We start from the raw sequence: 21,147 nt of genomic DNA, 5'->3' as shown, positions 1-21,147 counted from the left end.
CTAAACCCAATTGACTATTAGAGACTTTTGCCTACACCCAAGTTTCATTATTAATTAGTGAGACACCACTAACCAGACATGATAAGACTAAAGTGCCCTTATGTGATTAGGTTTTTAACGTGATATAATTTATTTCACTCTTTCCCTCCCCCCTCTCTCTCGTTCTCGATGTATCATCTTTTTTTTTTTTTCTTTTTCTGTCTTTCTCCAGATCTGTACCGCGGTGCCCTCCTTCGTCGTTTTCACACCACCGTCGTAGTCCACTCACCATAGCCACCGTTGTTCGTGCACTCGTCACCGTCGGAGTAAAAAATACCTTTCAACCTCCGGTCGACCGAAACCTAATGCAGGAGGCCCTCCTCCGTACAAGTGGTGGTGGCGGTGCCTCCCCAACCTCGTCGCCGCCCTTCGTCGGATGCGTTACATGGAGATTTCCTTTTTTCCCTTTCTCTCGATTTCTCAATTTTTTTTTTTTATTTTTTTTTCCAGATTTGTCCACCACCGCCACCGTAGCCACGTCCCCACTCTCTCTGTCATTCACCGTCGTTGTCGTCGCCTCCCCAGGTTTTTTCGATTTTTTTCTTTTTTTTTTTCTCTCCAAATCTGAAACAGCAGCATCAACGTGACTACTCTGGTTCGAATATGACTATTGTTGATTCACTCGATTAATGATTTATTTATTTCTCGTGTTCGTTGTTTCTCTCGATTTCTCTATCTTTACACCACCATCGTCTCCACATAAATTTGTACACAACCATTACCGTCGCCGCTCGTGGCCGCCGCCTCCTCATTCGTTTCCACGTAAGACTATTTCTCTCTTCTTCGTTATCTTTCTCATTTTTTTTTATTTTTTTTCCAGATTTGTCCCCCACCACCACCACCGTCGCCGCCTCTCTCACTCTCTTTACTTCACCACCGCCACCATCGCCGTTGTCGTCGACTCCCCATGACTCTCTTCCGTTATTTTTCTATCTTTATGTATTTTTCGATTTTTTTTTTCATAACAGGACTATAGTCATGTTCGAATATGACTATAGTCATATTTATGTATTTTTCGAATATGATTGTAGTCATATTCGAATATGACTATTGTTGAATATGACTGTAGTCATATTCGAATAACTAGATTCAAAATTGGTATTTTTTGTGTAAATTTTGATTGGATTGTTTTTGTAAACAATAGGGGAATCTTCTTTGTTTTATATAATTTGATAAACATGACTATACCACATTATATAATCGAAATTTTTAAGTTGAAAATATAAAAAAAAATGCAATATAAAGAAAGAATATGTCTATATAGTCACATATAGTCATGTTTAACTATAGTCATATTCGAAGTTGTAAATCTGTCAAGAAAAAAAAAAATCAATTTTTTGTTTAAAAAAAAATTTAAAAAATAAATAAATTTTTTTTATTAAAAAAATTATTAAAAAATAAAAATAAATGAAAAATGGCTAAAAAATCCGAAAATAAAAAAAAATAAAAATATATTTTTTTTTTTTTTTGATTTGGTAGCAAATTTTTAGGAATTTGGAAGGAGATTTTTAGGAATTAGATTATTGTTATGGAAAGAGAGAAAAAAGGAATAATTGAGACTAATTATCCTAAGGGTACAATTGGGAATACAAATTCTAGGGGGCTATCACAAAGAAAGATTGAAGGGGTGGACATATCACCATTTATTATCTATATGAGGGGTTTATTGCTAATGACCCCTTAATTTATTTTGCCTTATTTTATTACTATAAATTAATACAATCGAGATCAAGCAAAATTAAATTAATTTAGTAAAATATTAAATTATCGAAATAATAATATATTATATTTTTAACGAGTCGGGATCAGAAGAAACTATTATTTAATCGATCGATGTTAATTTATTGAGATTCTATCGAATATAATAAAAAAATTGTATTTTTCTGGCTTTAGCCTAAAATTAATTTAGTCTCAAGTTATAACCTTCGACTTATCGGCCCGCCTATCTTTATTATCAGCGTCTTCTATCGACATTGTTCGTTAGTTAGTCTCTTTCACCAATCCCGAAGAGTCGGGTATCGACCTCAGTTGGCAAAATCCCGTGAGATCTATTTACTTCGTCTCAAAAACTCTTGTGCTATCCAATCGACTTTTGAGCAACGTTAATATAATCTATATAAAGAAGAGGTTATCCTAATATGTATATGTAATATGATAGCTCTACAATGTTTTATTTTATATAATATTTGATGGTTTTTGCTTAGATAAAAAGAAGAGGAATCCTAATTTTGGAAGCAACTTTGATAAACACAAATCATAACTAAATAGTATAAGCAACTTTGAGAACAAGAATCATAACTTAATTAATTCAATGGTGATCCCAATTTGACACACACATATTTTTTTATTTATTTTTTATCAAGTTTTTATGTAAATTAATATGCAAGTTCGACAAATCAATATAAAAAGGAATATTCTTGTATGAGAAAATGAATCAATTTTGTATGGCAAAAAAAATATATGTATGTAACTATCAGACAAAGCATATGCTGCAGTCCAATCAGCAAGAAACAGCCCATTTAAATCAGCTTTTGGAATTAAGTGTACGTTACTCCTAATGGAGTAGTAATTACTAATTAGTGTTATATAATACTCCAATTAACGTTTTAATTTTCCATTATTAACCTTAATTGCAGGTCGTGCATGTATATATAATACTATATCCTTATCGTATTGTCTGGCCTCATGCTGGGGTTTAGATAATATATTATATATATATATATATAATTACAACCTCGAAATTCCTTGAATTTATTTTTCTGCTTTAGAAATTAGTAAAAAGAAAAATAAATAAATAAAAAATTAACAGCAACTGTGAAATTCTTACAACTCTATAGTACGTGAAAGCAACTGAAATTGAACATGAAATGATCAGTGTTTAAATGCTAATGCCCTAAACCACACACACAATCATTTGACGGCTGCCCAATCATTGTCGTACGTACAACTAAATTTTTCATTTTTTTGCTACGTAATAAAAATAAAATTATAAAAGAAAAAAAAACATTATACCAACAAGTCACATAAATGAACACACTGTAATCTCTGAACATCTCAGACCAAACACCAGAAATTATGCAACTGCCATCTGTAAGAGATTTATTTTGCCCCAATAAATAAAATTTAAAAAAATAGAAAAAAAGGATGGATGATGAATATATTTATTAAATGTTATGTGAATATATCATTAGATTTTATTTTGCATTACATTTAAGAGTAAATTTCGGCCGCCCAAGGTAAGCTCAAAGTACGAATCTCCTTATAAGTTTATTCCTATAGTGTCAAATTCAACAGAATCTTGTAGATTTCGTGTAATGTTCTCTAGTGTGTACTCGTTTTTGTGCAAAAATGCAATTTCTAATACACCACAATCTGATATATATTTACAAGTTTAGAGACATATCTTATGATCGATCATCTTGTTTTAAAACATGGAGGTCGAAAGGGATAAAGCGGGTACAAATTAAAGAATATTTCACATGATCCAGAAAATTCTACTAAATTCGACACCAAAATGAACATGTAAAAAAATTCATAGTTAGAGAATGATTATAATTACAAGATAATTTTTTTTCTTCGTAATTTGACCTTAGCGTGGGACCGGCTGTAATTTACCCTAGATTTTATTTTGCATTACATTAATTGGCTAGTTGAAAATGCATCCAAATTAAATGTTCATGAATTTACAATTGATGGCGACAAGGAACTGTATGATGATGAAATCTCATTTGGTATAAATAATGTGAATAAGACTTTATTTATTTATTTATAATTTTTCTTATGATATACACTACTTTTATTTGAGGATTACTATCAATATTCAACAAGTGGGGTGCAACTATTAATTATGATAATGTTTTTTTTTTTCTATTTCGATAGCAAGACTTGGCCTGTTTACACCATTTAAAAACAATTGTGACGTACTATAATTATTTTATTTTTTAATTCATTAATTAATTATTACAAAACTAAACTTAATGGGAGTATATATTATAATGTGATTTATAGAATCTTAAGCAATACGAATTGGAAAATTGCGATGATTAAGGAGCCGATTAATTAGTATATATTTCATTACAGTTGTCCCATTAGACTCATATGATTAGACTCCACCCACCACCTTCCCTGTAATATCTCAATAAATTAGAGATGTAAACCCATTTCAATTAAACAATTAAATTAAAAAAAAAAAAAAACAATATTATTAAATGTAATTATTAAAAAAATATAGTTATAAGGTGTTTTGATTGTATAAATGGGTCCTTTGTGTTTATAATTGGGGGAAGAGTTTGGGTGGCACGATAAGTCATGTCATTAAACCTAAAATTGGGTGGCCATGTTATTTTGTCACGCCCCTAAATTAAATTAAACTTTTTTTCTTAAGCAAATATTGGAAAACAACCAAACACACCACTAATTGTGTGTATACTATAACCCAATAATCCAAATATTTTTTTAGTTTATTCTATTTGTCATTGACAGAAGGGCTACATTACAATACAACTTTGCTTTGCGCCGAAATTCACCTTTGACTTTGACCCAATTAAAAATACATCCTAATTTGTTTTTTTCTTGCAAGTTACAAATAACTTAATTGGATAATTCATAATTGTAATAACACAATTGGATTTTTCTCAATCAAATCGAACGAATAAATTAACCCATAATTTCACTCATCTGTCAAAAAAGTTGACTTTCGAGTTCGGATTAAATTACAGGCCGTTGACTAAAAAAAAGGAGATTACATTACTTACAGGCCCAGTAACTCTAACCGGCCCGGCCCGGCCCAATCATGACATGCAAAAGGCCCATACAATAATAAAATACAGTTTTTCAAACAGCGATTCTCGTGCTATAAATATAAGACCGCGCGAAATAAACATAAGCGCTAAATGAAAACGCGCTTACTCCAGCAAGCAGCCAATAGAAGTAATCAAGATGCGCTTTATTCAAATCATCTGAAAACCAACTCTCTCCACCATTTCCCTTAGTAAACTTATCAATGGCAGATATAAGAAAACTGCTTAAGAAGCTTCCACTGCCAACTAAACCAAGACCCACAGCAAAACTCATGCTTTTCAAATCAACCGGAAACTGATCGTACACAAACTCTTGTAACCCGACCAGGGTTAACACGTCACCAACTCCGAGAATCAAGAACTGCGGAGCCAGCCAAAACACACTCATCGGCACAGATCCGTTCGGCGGAGCCGAAAGCCCGTTTTCTATAGCAGCTTCTAGACGCTTCCGCTCGACGAAACCCGCGACAACCATCGAAACAACGGATAGGAACAATCCGGAGCCAACCCGTTGGAGCATAGATATGCCCGACGGCTTTCTCGTTATGGCTCTTGCAATTGGAACTATAACTCGATCGTAGATTGGGATAAAGATGACTAGTGTAGCGGGTGTGAAAGATTGGAGTGCGGCGGACGGAATTTGGAAGCTGCTAGATATGTAACGGTCCATTGTGGCTCCTTGCTTTGTGAATAGAGTTGTCGATTGTGCATACACAACCGTGTATGTTAAACATGTGAGCAGTATTGGAACAAGCCGAATAATTTCCTTTGCGTCTTCGATGTCGTTGATGCTACAAACTTTCGACTCCAAGCCCTTTTGATCATTAGGCTCGATCATCACCTTGTCGAGAAAAATACTGCAAATTAAATAGGATATCATAATTACCATCGGTTTATTGCATTCCGCACCCCTGTGTTTTTCTAATCGTTAAAAAACTTCCCATGTTATTTTATAGGCAAACAACCCCCTGAAAACTCACGTTTTCGGGTGTTTTGTGCTAACAGAAATGCATTATAAGGGGGTCTTTTTTTCAATAAAATAACATTGGGATTTTTTGGCAATTGATATAAGATAGGGGTACTAAATGCAACATACTCTAATTACCGCCCTAGCGAATTCTTGAGAGTTAAGAAGTAGTTTACTTACTTCCGATTTTTTGCTGCTTCACCAAAAACACGAATAATTCTGACAAATGGATTCCTCTGATCGTTGTTTATACGAAATCTATACGTCATTGATCCGAGCAAGAAAATACTGAGTGAAACACACATGACAATGCAGGGGATTCCAAAGCCGAGTTCCCAGCTAAGATTTTCTTGAACGTAGCTCAAAACCAGGAGACCGATTAAAACACTGGTCGACAAGAAAAAGTTCCACCAGTTGAAGAACGAGCTTTTGGCTTTACGCTCTCTTTCGTTTTCTTCATCGAATTGGTAAGCTCCGAAAGCCTGTACGCTTGGCTTGTGCCCTCCTTGTGCTAATGCCACTAAATACAAAGAGAGGAAGAAGAAGATGATTTGAAGCTGAGAAGAAATTGATGAACGGAGTGCTGCTGATAGTGTTAATAACCCAAGTCCCTGTTATACATCACAGTCTATAAGTGAACAACAATATCCCTTGATCAGATTATAAAAGTTCAGTGAGGCATTTTAACAAACACCTAATCACCATCCAAAAATATTCATCACTTATTGGTACTAAAAGAACAAAAAAATTGGACTGACCAAGATGTAAACAAGAGAGGCGATAACAATGGTACGGTATTGGCCCCAGAACGAGTCGGCGATGAAAGCACCGACAAGTGGAGAGAGAAACGCCGTGCCGGACCACGCATTCACGTTCGCCGCCGCGGTTGCGGTGGATTGGCCCAATGGGCCGGTTAAGTAGATGATCAGATTTGAACTTATTCCATAGTAAGCAAATCTCTCCGCCATTTCAACACCTAATAAATTATATTTTCACCGTTAAACTTAAGTCTAATTACAATTAGACCCCTTAAGAATTAATAAATATCATGAACACCTCTTAAAGTTTATTCTGGCCAATATTTATGAATTATCCTTTATTATTATATGTAATTTATTGAGTCTAAACATGCTATTTATTAAATTTAGCTAGATTAAGTATTAAAGTAATAGCACCAAATTTTGAAAGAAGGGGTGAGAATAACATTTTTGAACAAGTGTAGTTAGATGAAACTTTAGGGATGATAGTTCAATATTTAGTTATTAAGAATAAAATGGACATAAAATTTAATAAACTAATATTTAATAGCAACAGAAGTCAACTGTTATTCAAAGTCAAGATTCAAAATCATTATTTTGCATCTGATTTACTTACATCAAGTGTTTTTGAACAATGGGAAGTGATAGTAATTGGATTGGATGTATTACCGATGATGAAAGAAGCTGACTTCCAGCAACCGGACTTTGACCGGACGGCGGGCCGACCTTTCAAGTCAACGAAGCCCCGGACGACGTCGTCCAGTAGCGGAGTTTCGGCATCCAACAAGTCACTTCCGGTGGCTATGCTTACATCATCACTTGTATCCATTCTCTCTCTCTCTCTCTCGTCTCTCTCTCTCTAGCTTGTTGGAGTGACGGCAGTTCTTTCCATATGCTGTAACAGTAGTAGTAAATTACTTATTAGATAGATAAAAATGTAAATGATGTTTGTACCAAAGAATGATAAAAGGGCTATCATTTCATATCATATGGCCCTACATTAAAGGCGCATACGCTTGTTTGATTATGAAACATCTGAAAATGACATTTACTTTATATTTTGGACAACCAAACGACACTGATATTTTTCAGTTAAATGTTTTTTATCTACCATTTACCAGTTAAATATCAGTTAAACGACACTGATATTTAAACTATTTTCATAATAAAAACATACAATATGCAACATATATAATAAAATAGGGTAAATTACAAGAGGTATGTTCACATTACGAAAATCCCCTCTTACACGTCCACCCTTGCGGTTTCAAATTTAGTTGAATGTTCTAGATTATATAAAATATTCTCAATTTTGGACATGTTTTATCCCATTCGAGCTCCACATTTTAAAGTTAGATATCATAACATGTGTTTTTTGGCTTGTATATATAAGATTGTGGTGCATCAAAAACTGTATTTTTGCACCAAATGCATACAAACTAAAGAACATTCCATGAAATCCATATAATTATGTTAAATTTGACACCATATATAAAAATGGAGATATAAGAAGATTCATAATTAAAAAAAGTAAATATAATTATCTAAACATGAAGTTTTTTCATAATTTGACATTACACGAGGGTTGTTGTAATTTACACAATAAAATAAACATGAAACACATTAATCTTTTCTATAATAAACATAAGACTTGGCAAACCAAACATACACCCCCAACGTAACACCATTAAGCCCAGCCACCAGCCAATAGAAATAGTCCAGATGTCCTCTATTCAAATTGTCCGAAAACCACCCCCCACCCCCACCCCCACCACTCACCTTCTGAATAAAAGATATTAAAAAACTACTCAAAAAACTCCCCACACCAAATATACTAAGATACAAAGCAAGTCCAATACTTTTCAATTCACTAGGAATCTGGTCATAAAAAAACTCCTGCAGACCAACCATTGTAAAAACATCAGCCACACCAAACACTATGTACTGCGGTGCAAGCCACCACACACTCATCGGCACTACCAATTCGTCGACCAATCCGTGCTCAACAGCTGTTGCGAGCCTCTTTTTCTCTACGAGCGCCTCGATAACCATCGATGCAAATGACAAGAATACCCCCGTCCCGATTCTTTGGAGCATCGATATGCCGGCTGGTTTCTTGGTTATGGATCTTGCTACGGGGACCAAAACTCGGTCGTAGATTGGAATGAATGTAATGATCGATACGCTGATGAGAGATTGAAGCGAAGCGGATGGGATTTTGAATCCGCCGTTGGTTATGCGACGGTCCATCGTAGCGCCTTGTTTGGTGAATAGAGTCGAGATTTGCGATGAGACGATTGCGTACACCAAACACGAGGACCATATTGGAACGAGTCTAAGGATTGCCTTCGCATCGGCAACATCTCTTAATGCATTCTCGTCTTTGTCGAGAAACCTGCATTAACCAATCAATATTCGAGGTTGAAATAATTTATAAAACACCAAAAATCAATAGGGTGTTTTTTTGCTATTAATGAACACAAGGGTGCCGAATGCAATAAACCCAAAATTAAAATATTCAAGAATGATATATCTCAAAAGGAGCTAATTGCACATAACCCCCTGTGTAATCTTGAATAGTCAAAAAAGTCCTCATGTTATAAAAATTAGCAAATACCACCCTATGTTTTGTTTGATAGAGAACATCGCCCCTTTTTCTGAAATTGGCTGCTAAGTTAGATAAAATTACTAAACTAACCCTGATAATTTTTAATAATATTTTAATTTTAACTAAATAAAATGCATAAAATAAAATAATAAAAAAAATGAAAAAAGAACAAAAAATTTATCACGCACAAGGGCTCAACTCATGGCATCATCTTCCTTTTCTTCCATCCAGCCCTCCACCGTCGCACCACCACTGCCAACACACCCGCCGCCCCACCTCAAACAATTACTTCAAAATATTTTTAATTCATATCCACCATTAGAGAAACGGAGAAGGGACGGGCAATTCTTCCAATTCTCATCTGTCAAATCTTCAATGTGAAGTGCCTTCGTCTTCCGCCGGGTTTCAGGGAGAAAGCAATTTTTTTTGTTTTTCCTTCTTTTGCAAATGGGCTGGAATTCTGGAGAGAGAGGGGGGGCTGGAATTTTTGTCCCCTTTCTTTTTTATCAAAGGAGTGGATCTGAAGAAGGAGAGGGAGGAGGGAGATGATTAGGTTTAAGAAATTATGAAAATTGCAATTTGGTCCTATGCAATTTGGAGAGAGGGCTTTTCTGAAATTGTTAGGGACTGAATCGAAAATTCTAAAAACTTCATTTTAGGCATGTGAAAAATCCTGGATAAATTTGTAATTTTCGAAAATGTTGAGTTAGGGTATTTGGGTCTTTTTAGGTCAAAAATCAGACTCCCAGTCGCACAAGCCGCGAGTGCATCTCACATTGAGCACGCAGGGTCCTTTTTGGCTTTAACTAATTTTCACAGGGGGTTATGTGCTAATTTTTTTAACACGGGTGCTTTTTCGGCAATTCGAGATTATACAGGGGTAGTTTTTGCAAAAAACCCATCTCAAAAGGGATGCATTTTCTTGAATTTACTTGTATTTGGTTTCCTTCCAATTTGTTGCTGCACTAACAAAAACGCGTCCGATTCTGACGAACGGATTCCTTTGATCGGTGTTCATACGAAACCGATAAGTCGTGGACCCCATCAAGAAAATGATTAGGGCAAAGCACATGACAATGCAGGGGATTCCGAAGCCGAGTTCCCAACTGAGATTTTCTTGAATGTAGTTGACAACTAATTAAGAGGGCTACTAAAATACCTCCGTTCATCGAAAAGTACCACCAATTGAAGAATGAATGTTTTGCCTTGAGCTCCTTTTCGTCGTGTTCGTCGAATTGATCGGCTCCGAACGCTTGTACGCATGGCTTATGCCCTCCTTGCGCGAGTGCTACTAAGTATAAGGAGATGAAGAAAATGGTGACTTGTAGTGGAGAAGCTGAGTTATTATTTGCATTGCTTTTGGAGTTGAGTGAATCAAGTGCAGCTGACACAGACAATAACCCAAGACCCTATAATCCATTATCATAATCCAAAAAGTTAATTAACATATGCATGATTTAATTATGAGATGAATTCCAATTGCGTTAAAAGAAATTCGGAAATCAGAATTTCGAGAGCTAAAATGACAAAAACTTATACCAAAATTGGAAATTTTCACGACGGAACAGTAGAAATTCGGAAATTGTATTTTTCTCTTCAAGCGTGATTCAAGTATATGATAATATTGAATATTATAATTAATGTAAATTTTTGGAGGACAAAGTTCAAAATTTTCCGAAATTAACTTTGGATTGGAAATTATTTAATCTGAATCTCGTATATATTTCAATTCCGATTCAAAAAAATTAAAAAAAAAATTAAATTGGAATTTTGGTGGAATTTTATATATGTTTCTGTAAAGCCATTCTAAATAATTCGTTTTGGAAATTCATGATGTGCTGAATTAATCTACTAAACTAAAATAAATGTGAAAGAATACAAATAAATTTGATTGGTGCCATATATAAAATTTAGATAATTTAAGGGGTATTATATTAAATAATATAGGTAGTAATTAGTAATTACCAAGACGTAGACGAGAGAGGCAATGATAATGGTGCGATATCGGCCCCAAAAGGAGTCGGCGACGAAAGCGCCGAGAAGAGGCAGAAGCATCGCCGCTCCGTTCCAGGCATTGACGTTCTCCGCCGCCGTGGCGGTCGACTGTCCCAACGGTCCGGTCAAATAGCTTATCAAATTCGAACTTATTCCGTAATAAGCAAACCTCTCCGCCACCTCCACTCCTAATATTATATATATATATATATTAATCAACAACCAAAACAATTATAGTAACATATGAAATGCTAATTTTACCCCACATATTATTTAATCACGATTATTATTATATATATATATGTACCTATGATGAAAGTAGCGGATTTCCAGCAGCCGGATTTTGACCGGCGGGGCGGAAGGCCTCTGAAGTCAACGGATCCCCGAACGACGTCGTCATCAATTAGCGGAGTTTCGGCCTCCGATATTTCATCGACAGCCATTCTCTCTCTCTCTCTCTCTTTCTCTCTCTCTCTCACAGAGCATGTAGAATGTATTACTGTTTTGAAGACGAATTTCTGGTTGGCGGTCTCTCTCTCTCTCTCTCTCTCTCTCTCTCTCTCTCTCTATCTCTCTGTACTCACTCGTATTATTACTATATATTTATGAGCTTATTGCAAAAACTACCCCTGTGAAATCTCTAATTGGCAAATACCCCCCTGTGGAAAAAAATGTGACCAACTCCCCCCTGTGTTATGAATTACAAAGCTCACCGCACCCATTTGATTTTTAAACATTGACCGCGTGTGAAACTACCATTATACCCCTCAGTGAAATAAACAGCAGTAAACCCATTTTCACTCTCTCTATTTCACTCTCGCTCCCAAATTACACCTACCTCTGAAAACCCTAAAACACGATTCCCCCAAAAAAATTTCGAATCTGCTTGTGAAAAAATGCTTTTTGCGTCGATTGAAACTTGAAATAGCTTCCCCTCTCGTCGATTGAAGGCGCCAAGAAGTCATATTTGAGATACGGAGTCAAGAATTAAGGTTTGTAGTATTCTGTCTTGTTTGTGTTATTTGAAAAAACCCTATCTTTTTTCTCGATAACTAGAGTTGTGGGAATGTTAAAGTATGTAGGCTTTTGTATTTGTAAGGTTTTGTATATTATATTCGCGAGTTGGGAACTTTTTGAGAAATGCTACATTTAATATTTTAGTGTGTGGGGATCTGTTTTTTTGTTTGCTTGTCTGTAACAACAAGATTTTTTGCTTTGTAGGGTTTTTTTAATTATTTTTTGGTATCAGTTTTTTATGACCATTTTTTGTTGTCTTGTTGTTTGAATTGAAAATTTTAAAAATATGGTGTGGGGTATGTAGAAGTAGGGCACTTTGTTACTTTGTTGGTGAACTTGCAAAGTAATAATAATAATTAATTGAACAATTGTGTTTGACTGTTTTTACCATTTTTTTTGCAGAATGAACAAGTTGTGTACAGTTACTATTTGGTTGAATGGTAAATTTGTCCATACACCCAAACTGGCTTATGTAGGTGGCAAAATGGAAGTAGTGGATCGAATTTGCTTAGACTACATGAACCTAGATAACCTATTCCAGATATATCGTATGAGTGGGGGGGAAAAAACTAATATTCAGTTCTACTTTGTTTATCCTGGGCTATCACTTCATGATGGATTGAGGATGATTGAAGATGATATTAGTATCCAATTCCTAGTGTCAGCACATGAAGACTTAGACCACCTAACATTGTACACAGAAGAGAATGACAGAGAACCTTTAATTGCAATTGATGTGAATGGAAATGTGATTGTGGATAAAGGGGAAACTCTCCTGCTTAAGTACAGTGAAGGGAATACAAGAGAGACAGTAGAGACTGTAAACATTGAAGATGATGCACCAATGGATGAATATGGGACACAAATGAATGAAGATGAGGCACCACTGAATGAAGAGGAGGCACTGGATGAAAATGAGAGAACAATGACTGAAGAGGAGGCAACACTGAATCAAGAGGAGGCACCAATGAATGAAGAAGAGGCAGCACTGAATCAAGAGCCACTGAATCAAGAGGAGGCACCAATGAATGAAGAAGAGGCAACACTGAATGAAGAGGAGGCATCACTGAATGAAGATGAGCCAGTTAATAAAGAAGATGCAGCAATATTTGAAGATGATTCTTCAGATGAAGATTATGTTCAATCTGACAATGAAGATGGTGATGATGATATACCCTCTGATGCCCCAAGTGAAGAGTTTGCTGACATTGAAGGCTCCTCTGAAGATGATATCTTTTTGGACAGAAATTCAAGTAAGAAAGATCTAGCTAGAAAACTGAGGCAAATGCTGAACAAGGAAAAGAGGTCAGTCCAGAGGTATAAAAAATGCAGAGTCAATCCATCTCAACAGACCACTGATTGGTATAGTGATGTTGATGATGAAGATGATATTGAAAATCTGAATTTCTTAGACAGTGAGAGGAGAAGAGTTCCTAGTTTCAGTGAAGGGGAAACAATGAAAAACAGAAATCTTGAAGTTGGTATGAAGTTTCCAAATGTAGACATTTATAGGAAAGCACTTATAGATTGGGTTGTTAGAAATGGATATGAACTGGAGTACTTAAAGAATGAAAGGACAAGAGTGACTGCAACATGCAAGGAAGAGGCTTGCAAATGGAGGATCCATGCCTCTGTTGTTCAAGGAAGTCAAATGTTTCAGGTATTGTGTTTTCTTTTGGTTTATGTTTCTTCATTGTTTTCTTTTGATCCCAATGATATTAATGAATTTATATGTTATGTTTGCAGGTTAAGACCCTAACAGGTGAGCACACATGTTCAAGAAAAAGGGAGAACAAACATGCCACTGCCAAGTATCTTGGAATGAGGATGGAACAAGGAATTAAAGACAATGCAGATATTGGTATTCAAAAGTTTCAAAACAGTATACTGAGGAAGGTTGGGGTTGAATCTAGTTATTGGAAAGCATTAAGGGCAAAAAGAGTAGCAATGACCAAGATAAGAGGCCAAGATGAGAAAGAATACACCCAATTATGGGATTACTGTGAGACCCTCAGAAGCACTAATCCTGGAACAAAGGTATTGCTTAGGAAGTTGTATCTTTCTGACCCCCCAGTGTTTGAAAGAATGTTTTTCAGTCTTAAAGGCATGAGGATGGGATTTTTAGAAGGTTGTAGACCATTGATTGGTCTAGATGGCTGTTTTCTCAAAACACCACATGGGGGGCAACTGTTATGTGCAGTTGGTAGGGATGGGAATGACAACTTATTCCCAATTGCTCTTGTTGTGGTTCCTATTGAAAACAGGGAGATGTGGACATGGTTTCTGTCTGAATTGTTGGATGTCATTGGTGGTGCTGAGGATGGGAAGTGGACATTTATTTCTGATAGACAGAAAGGGCTGTTGGAGACCATTAAGGAGATTGCCCCCAGGTGTCCTCACAGATTCTGTGTTAGGCACATATACCAAAATTTTAAACAAAAATGGACTTCATTAGAGTTAAAACAGTTGTTGTGGAGGGCTGCTTCAACAGGAAATACTAATGAATTTCAACAACATTTGAGGGCAATTGAGAGGATTGATGCAGGGGCAGCCAAATGGTTGAGGGAGATAGAGCCTTACCATTGGTGTAGAGCTTATTTCAGAAGAGGATGCAACTCTGATGTAGTTGTGAATAATCTGTGTGAGTCTTTCAACAACTTCATTCTTCAAGCAAGAGAGAAGCCAATTGTTAGTATGTTTGAGTGGATCAGAGCAAGACTAACAACCAGAATTCAGGTAAAAAGGGAGGGCATGGAGAAGTATGAGGGCCAAATCTGTCCAAACATACTTAAAAAGATCAACAAGTATGAGAAATATGCAAGAAACTGTTTCCCAAGATGGTGTGGGGGAGATGAATTTGAGGTTGAAGCATATACTGATAGATATGTGGTTCATCTTGACAAGAGGACCTGCACTTGTGGTATGTTTCAGCTCAATGGATACCCATGCCCCCATGCATGGACTTGTATATTGGACAGAAGGTTGAAAGTAGAAGACTATGTGGACCACTGTTATTCAAAAAGCATGTATTTGAAGGCTTATAGTCACATGGTACATGCAGTTCCTGGACCAAGAGACTACATAATCACTTCACATGAGCCACTTCTACCCCCAATGTACAAGAAAAAGGCTGGGAGACCTAAGAGGTTGAGAAGGAAGGCCCCTGATGAGATTCATAGGACTTCAACAAGAAGAGGCCTCACACATACATGCAAGAATTGCCTTCAGCAAGGACATAACCGGGCATCATGTAAGAATCCAACAAATCCAGCCTCTAAATTTTACAAGGTAAGCTTTTTTTTTTTATGTACATAATTTCTTGTACATTTTGTATAATTATTATAGATTTTTGATCAATTTTTCCATGTGTCATAGGGGAATTCCAGTGGTGAACCAAATGTCCAGACCACTTCTGCACCAACAGCCCAAACCACTTCTGCACCAAGAGGCCAAACCACTTCTGCACCAAGAGGCCAAACCACTTCTGCACCAAGAGCCCAAACCAGTTCTGCAACTAGAGGTCAAACCACTTCTGCACCAAGGAAATCCACTACCCCAAGTAACCCTTCTGCACAAAGGAACTTCACTGCACCAAGGTCTCAAAGTACTTCTGTTGCACCAAGTACTGAAAGAATGGCCCAAGCAAATGCTGAAACAACTGCTGCAGCTCCTATTTCTACTCAAGAATCAGGAGTAGGTTTGGAAAGAGCACAACAGCCTTCAACAATTGGAAAGGTTGTATGATACTAGTGTTTTTTTTTTTTTATTGAGATGGTTATATGTTTGCAACTTACCTCTATTTTTTAAATTTCTTTTTGTAGGTGTATGTGGGAAGGAGAAATGCAACCCTACTTGGAGGAAGTTCAAGCAACCCCATTGCCAATAAAAGGATAAGGAAGCCAGAGATCTCTCAAGTTCTGCAAAATATAAGGGAGAATGCCAAGAGAAGGAGACAGTGGAAGCCTTAGAAGTCCTTTGTTTGTTTGTTTTTTGGCTTTTGAAAATTGTGTAATTGTTTTGGCTGCATTTGAAGGCATTTGAAGGCTACTGACTAGGATAGTTTTTGTATGATTTCTCTTGAATTTGGCTGTGATTGCTTTTGTACTTTGAATCTAGATGATTATCACTTTTGGATGACATTTTGGTTTTGAACTTGAACCTAATTGGAAGATTATGTTTTTAGTAATTTGCAGTGCAATTAGTGTTGTTGATGTACTTGTGTACATGTTTTGTAATTGTGTATGTGTGTGATTGCATATTTTTTAGCAACAGGGAGTTGTTTATGTGTGTGATTGCATTTTTTTTAGCAAACAGGTTGTTTTTGCAAATTACATTTCACTTCAAGGTTGTTTTTGCCAATTTTTATTACAAATTTTCTCATTTTGTAAGAAATGTGTAACAGAATCATAAACATAAACAAAAATGATAAGAAAAAAAAAACTTCATTCCAACATCAAAGCTTCATTCATTACAATCATAATTGAAACTAATTGAAACAAAAACAGCTAAAAAAAGGTTTTTTTACAGCTTCAACAACAAAAGAATGACCATAATAAACAATGCTAAACAAATAACCCAAGAAATATGCAAAATTGCATCACTTTTTCTTCCTTCAATCCCGTTAGACATTACTTCACGTGGCTCATCTACTTCATCCGAAAAACCTTCTGCAGAGGCTTCCCAATTCGAAAATCGTACAGCAACCCCCATCGGCTCCCAAGTTGCTCGAGTTGGTTCACACCAACGAAAAAAATTGCAGCATCGATGTTCACAGGAGTAGTACAACTTACCCTTTGATGGTTTCGTTGATGATTCAACCACTTTTATTATTGCTTTCATTTTGCATAGACATAGAGGAGTAATCCCATACCTCAAATCCATTAATGGCTTCGAATTACTTCTCCTCGCTGTGTTGCTAGACGAATACGACGACATTATCAGAATATCTATGGAAATCGAGATAAAATCACAGAGCAATTGAAGGTTGAACTTGAGCGGCTGCGATTAGGGCATTGAAAGAAAAGAAAAGAGAAGAGAAGAGAAGAGAATTGGGGATTTTAAATAGGATTGGGGGGGGCATTTATGACATTTCACAAGTGAAAACAAAGAAACATTCGCACAAAGTGCGCGTGAGATACACGATTTAGCTTCAGGGGTCCAGATGCTTTGACTTTGATAACACAGGGGGGAGTTGGTCACATTTTTTTCCACAGGGGGGTATTTGACAATTAGAGATTTCACAGGGGTGGTTTTTGCAATAACCTCATATATTTATTTATTTTTATTTTTATTTTGTAATGTTTAGATTAGAATATTAAATTACAAAGCCAGCTAAATCACATGAAATTAAGGTCAAATACATGTTATTCACATGAAATTTATAATATTTTGCATCCATACGTTTTTTAATATATATATATGACAAAACAACTGGTCCACAATCAAAATTGAAAATATTGTATGTACCACTTTAATTATTGTACTACAAATTAAAACTTTAATTCGTATAGTTTCTATCAACTGCTACTTCTAGTAAAAAGAAATTGATTATCTATAACGTGACACAATCGAAAGGTTAAAATGAGTAAACATTATTACGTGACACAATCAAAAGGTGACACTTTAGTTAGGGTAATTTTAAAAATTATTGGGCCCTATATGTAACAACATTTACAAAGAGCTGATCCAAAGTATAAAATTCAATTAATATTAAAAATGATATTATAGATTTTCCATTAAAACAGTAACCTTAACAAACAAACAATTGCAATTCATATTTCAAACACTAGTACAATGTTACAATTCTATGTCCTATATATGGAGCTGTGGCTGCCTTAGTTGCAATAACATCACACATTGCCTTTTCTGTTATAGATATACGACTTCGCAAAGTAGACATACGCGATAAACGCAACTCCACTGAACCCAGCAAGCAGCCAATAGAAGTAGTCGATATGGGCTCGATTCAAATTATCCGAAAACCAACTGTCCTTACTGGGTCCACTCGTGTATTTCTCAATAACAGATATCAGAAAACTGCTTATAAAACTGCCCACACCAAATATGCTGAGGTACAAAGCAAGACCGATACTTCTCAACTCAGTCGGAACCTGATCATAGAAGAACTCTTGCAGACCAACCATGGTGAACACATCCGAAACTCCAAAGAGCAAGTACTGAGGGGCCAGCCACCACACGCTCATAGGCACCACCGCCTTCGGATCGTCCACCAATCCGTGCTCGGCAGCTGTCGCCAGGCGCTTCCTCTCCACTAGAGCTGCAATCACCATCGAGAGAAGAGAGAGGAATATTCCGGAACCTATTCTCTGAAGCATTGATATGCCGGACGGTTTTCTTGATATGGATCTGGCGATTGGAACTAGAATGCGGTCGTAGATTGGAATGAAGAGTACGATTGATAAGCTGATTAGGGATTGGAGTGAAGCGGGTGGTATTTGAAAAGTGGAAGTTATGTGACGGTCCATTGTGACTCCTTGCTTGGTGAATAGAGTGGATGACTGTGAGAATACGACCGCGTATATCAGACAGGTCGCCCATATTGGGACAAGCCTTAGAACTGCCTTTGCTTCTTCAATGTCCGTGATGCTACAAACTTTGCTGTCTTGGCTTGAACCTTTCGATCCGAGTAACGCTTTATTCAGAAACCTATCATCACCAACATAAAAACTTGAAGTTAATCACCAAATAACAATAACAAGAAGCAAGATATACATACACGAAGCATGGCTAGCTTCTTTCTTCTCTTAGTTTCAAAAAAAACGAAAAGGTGAATAATGCAAAACCACAATCAAATATCACCCAGACAAGTTATATATATATATATATATATATATATATATACAGACATACACACACACACACACACACACACACACACACACACACACACATATTTCATGATTGACTTACTTGTACTGTTCAAAGCCTTCATAAGGCAGAACTCCTTGAGCTTCGGCTTCCATGGATATAGCTGAAGGATTAGTGTGCCAATTTTTTGCTGCTCTAACAAAAACATGACCAATTCTGAGAAAAGGGCTAATCTCGTCACTATTTACGCGAAACCGAAACGTAAAGGTTCCAAGCAAAAACACAATAAGAGCAAGGCACATCACAATGCACGGAATACCAAAGCCAAGGCCCCAACTCAAATTGTCCTGGATGTAATTCAAAACAGATAGAGCCACCAAAACTCCAGCACAAAATGAAAAGTACCACCAATTAAAGAAGGAACTTTTGGCTTTACATTCTTCCGGATCTTGCTCGTCAAACTGGTCAGCTCCGAAAGCTTGCACACAAGGTTTATGCCCTCCTTGTCCTAATGCAACTATGTACAAAGAGAAGAAGAAGACAATAATTTGCAACCGAGGTGGAGAACAAGACGTGTTATTTGCGGCTTTTTCACAATCGGAAGAGCCGAGAGAATAAACGAGAGCTGACAGGGTCAAGCATCCAAGTCCCTATAATCAATCAAAGTGGAAAAATAGCAGAATTAGTTTTTCTTGTTGTTGATATATGTATGACCTAGTTTTTCTTCTTCAATTGGGAAAATCATTGATTCACTCAACCTATTTAATTACTCAATTTAATTAGTTCTCATAAAACAAAAAATCACGAACAATGAGTAAATCATATGAAGTAATTTCAAAAAAAATCAGAAGAATCAACGACTGACCAAAATATACAGGACAGAAGCTGCAATAATCATGCGGTAGCGTCCCAAAAACGAGTCCGCCAAAAATGCACCCAACAGCGGCAAAAGCGACGCCGTTCCAGACCACAAATTGACATTCTCCGCCGCCGTGGCGGTGGACTGACCCAAGGGCCCCGTCAAATAGCTAATCAAATTCGAGCTTATTCCGTAATAAGCAAACCTCTCCGCCACCTCCACACCTAATCAATCACCTAAACATGAAAAATTGAAGGGGAAAAACGGAGAATGAAACTCGCAGTTGGGGTAATTTCGCAAACAAATACCGATGATGAAAGAAGCGGATCTCCAGCCACCAGATTTGGATCGGGAAACGGGTCGGTCCTTGAAGTCAACGGATCCCTCGACGACGTCGTTCAACAAAGGAACTTCGGCATCGGAAATGGCGGCTGTGGCGATGTCCATTGTACGCCACAAGGAATCCGAATTGGATATGAACAAACAAACACACAGGAATTCGTTTATTTCGCTCTAATTACATTTTCCCGGCTGCTGTTAAACTTTTTTGGCGGTTTGTTTTTTATTTATTTATTTATTTTTATCACAGCATTTGATGTCTGCTTTAGTTGTTACTGTGGTCCCACATCTTTTTGTTTGTTACAGATTCACCCCGGAATACATTTATTTCGACCAATTAGATCCCTGGAAAGTGGAGACAATATTATGGAATAAGGGTAAATTACAAACACCCCCTGAGGTATGGTCAATTTACAAAAAAAAAAACCTCTTGTTTGGATAATTACATCTACCCCATCAACTATGATTTTTTCTTACACCTCCACCCTTATGGTGTCAAATTCAACATAATCATCTAGATTTCGTGGAATGTGCTCTAGTTTGTATTCGTTTTGTTTAAAAATACAGTTTTCGATGCACCACAATCTAATGTATACACGCTAAAAAATACATATTATGATCATCTTGCTTCAAAATGTAAAGTTCGAATAGGATAAAACGGGTACAAAAGTGATAATATTCCATATAATCTCGAAGATTCCACTAAATTTGAGGAGTTGAGGGGTAGTTGTAATTATCCAAACAAGAGGGAGTTTTTCGTAATTTGACCATACCTCAGAGGATGGTTGTAATTTACCCTTTGGATTAATAATGTATTCGATAGTCCAATCAAAGTAGTCCAAACTCCAAATTAAGCCCAATTAAAATTCAAATATTATTTTTTAAACAAAAATTAAAATACACCTTATAAATGACCGATAAATCGAACTCAAAGGAAA

The 21,147-nt window shown here is 36.4% G+C and overlaps 4 protein-coding genes across 4 annotated transcripts; all 4 read right to left on the bottom strand.

Moving 5' to 3' along the window:
* Positions 1 to 4,667: 4,667 nt before the first annotated feature.
* On the bottom strand, positions 4,668 to 7,520 carry LOC148772005 (protein NRT1/ PTR FAMILY 5.10-like). Its single transcript, XM_088815940.1, has 4 exons — positions 7,233 to 7,520; positions 6,564 to 6,781; positions 5,986 to 6,416; positions 4,668 to 5,695 (listed from the first exon to the last, which is right to left on the bottom strand). Exons 1-4 carry the CDS (start codon positions 7,390 to 7,392, stop codon positions 4,873 to 4,875), a joined length of 1,632 nt encoding a protein of 543 aa, XP_088672066.1. The 5' UTR covers positions 7,393 to 7,520; the 3' UTR covers positions 4,668 to 4,872.
* A 564-nt stretch (positions 7,521 to 8,084) lies between these two features.
* On the bottom strand, positions 8,085 to 11,712 carry LOC105974323 (protein NRT1/ PTR FAMILY 5.10). Its single transcript, XM_088815939.1, has 4 exons — positions 11,474 to 11,712; positions 11,137 to 11,354; positions 10,104 to 10,580; positions 8,085 to 8,958 (listed from the first exon to the last, which is right to left on the bottom strand). Exons 3-4 carry the CDS (start codon positions 10,241 to 10,243, stop codon positions 8,187 to 8,189), a joined length of 912 nt encoding a protein of 303 aa, XP_088672065.1. The 5' UTR covers positions 10,244 to 10,580; positions 11,137 to 11,354; positions 11,474 to 11,712; the 3' UTR covers positions 8,085 to 8,186.
* LOC148772004 (protein NRT1/ PTR FAMILY 5.15-like) lies at positions 10,322 to 11,609 on the bottom strand. The gene is made up of 4 exons (XM_088815305.1): positions 11,474 to 11,609; positions 11,137 to 11,354; positions 10,377 to 10,580; positions 10,322 to 10,330 (listed from the first exon to the last, which is right to left on the bottom strand). Exons 1-4 carry the CDS (start codon positions 11,607 to 11,609, stop codon positions 10,322 to 10,324), a joined length of 567 nt encoding a protein of 188 aa, XP_088671431.1.
* A 6,152-nt stretch (positions 11,713 to 17,864) lies between the features above and the next one.
* On the bottom strand, positions 17,865 to 20,446 carry LOC105974324 (protein NRT1/ PTR FAMILY 5.10). Its single transcript, XM_012999401.2, has 4 exons — positions 20,179 to 20,446; positions 19,877 to 20,094; positions 19,114 to 19,661; positions 17,865 to 18,849 (listed from the first exon to the last, which is right to left on the bottom strand). Exons 1-4 carry the CDS (start codon positions 20,315 to 20,317, stop codon positions 18,033 to 18,035), a joined length of 1,722 nt encoding a protein of 573 aa, XP_012854855.2. The 5' UTR covers positions 20,318 to 20,446; the 3' UTR covers positions 17,865 to 18,032.
* Between the last annotated feature and the right edge of the window lie 701 nt (positions 20,447 to 21,147).

Source organism: Erythranthe guttata, chromosome 3, assembly GCF_056151865.1.
Source record: "Erythranthe guttata isolate IM_541 chromosome 3, IM_541, whole genome shotgun sequence".
NCBI classification, from domain to species: Eukaryota; Viridiplantae; Streptophyta; class Magnoliopsida; order Lamiales; family Phrymaceae; genus Erythranthe; species Erythranthe guttata.
The sequence above is the reverse complement of the archived record's forward strand: the minus strand, read 5'-3'. Positions and strand labels throughout refer to the sequence as shown.

What these genes read in the sequence shown, in the direction of transcription:
- LOC148772005 (XM_088815940.1), bottom strand. Translation starts at nt 7,392, where the DNA reads ATGGATACAAGTGATGATGTAAGCATAGCCACCGGAAGTGACTTGTTG. An exon ending in CCTCTCTTGTTTACATCTTG is followed by an intron (nt 6,417 to 6,563) that starts GTCAGTCCAATT and finishes GATGTATAACAG; the next exon opens with GGACTTGGGTTATTAACACT. An exon ending in GAAGCAGCAAAAAATCGGAA is followed by an intron (nt 5,696 to 5,985) that starts GTAAGTAAACTA and finishes TTTAATTTGCAG; the next exon opens with TATTTTTCTCGACAAGGTGA.
- LOC105974323 (XM_088815939.1), bottom strand. Translation starts at nt 10,243, where the DNA reads ATGTGCTTTGCCCTAATCATTTTCTTGATGGGGTCCACGACTTATCGG. An exon ending in TGGAAGGAAACCAAATACAA is followed by an intron (nt 8,959 to 10,103) that starts GTAAATTCAAGA and finishes TGGTTAATGCAG; the next exon opens with GTTTCTCGACAAAGACGAGA.
- LOC148772004 (XM_088815305.1), bottom strand. Translation starts at nt 11,609, where the DNA reads ATGGCTGTCGATGAAATATCGGAGGCCGAAACTCCGCTAATTGATGAC. An exon ending in ATCCGCTACTTTCATCATAG is followed by an intron (nt 11,355 to 11,473) that starts GTACATATATAT and finishes ATATAATATTAG; the next exon opens with GAGTGGAGGTGGCGGAGAGG. An exon ending in CCTCTCTCGTCTACGTCTTG is followed by an intron (nt 10,581 to 11,136) that starts GTAATTACTAAT and finishes AATGGATTATAG; the next exon opens with GGTCTTGGGTTATTGTCTGT.
- LOC105974324 (XM_012999401.2), bottom strand. Translation starts at nt 20,317, where the DNA reads ATGGACATCGCCACAGCCGCCATTTCCGATGCCGAAGTTCCTTTGTTG. An exon ending in ATCCGCTTCTTTCATCATCG is followed by an intron (nt 20,095 to 20,178) that starts GTATTTGTTTGC and finishes GTGATTGATTAG; the next exon opens with GTGTGGAGGTGGCGGAGAGG. An exon ending in CTTCTGTCCTGTATATTTTG is followed by an intron (nt 19,662 to 19,876) that starts GTCAGTCGTTGA and finishes GATTGATTATAG; the next exon opens with GGACTTGGATGCTTGACCCT.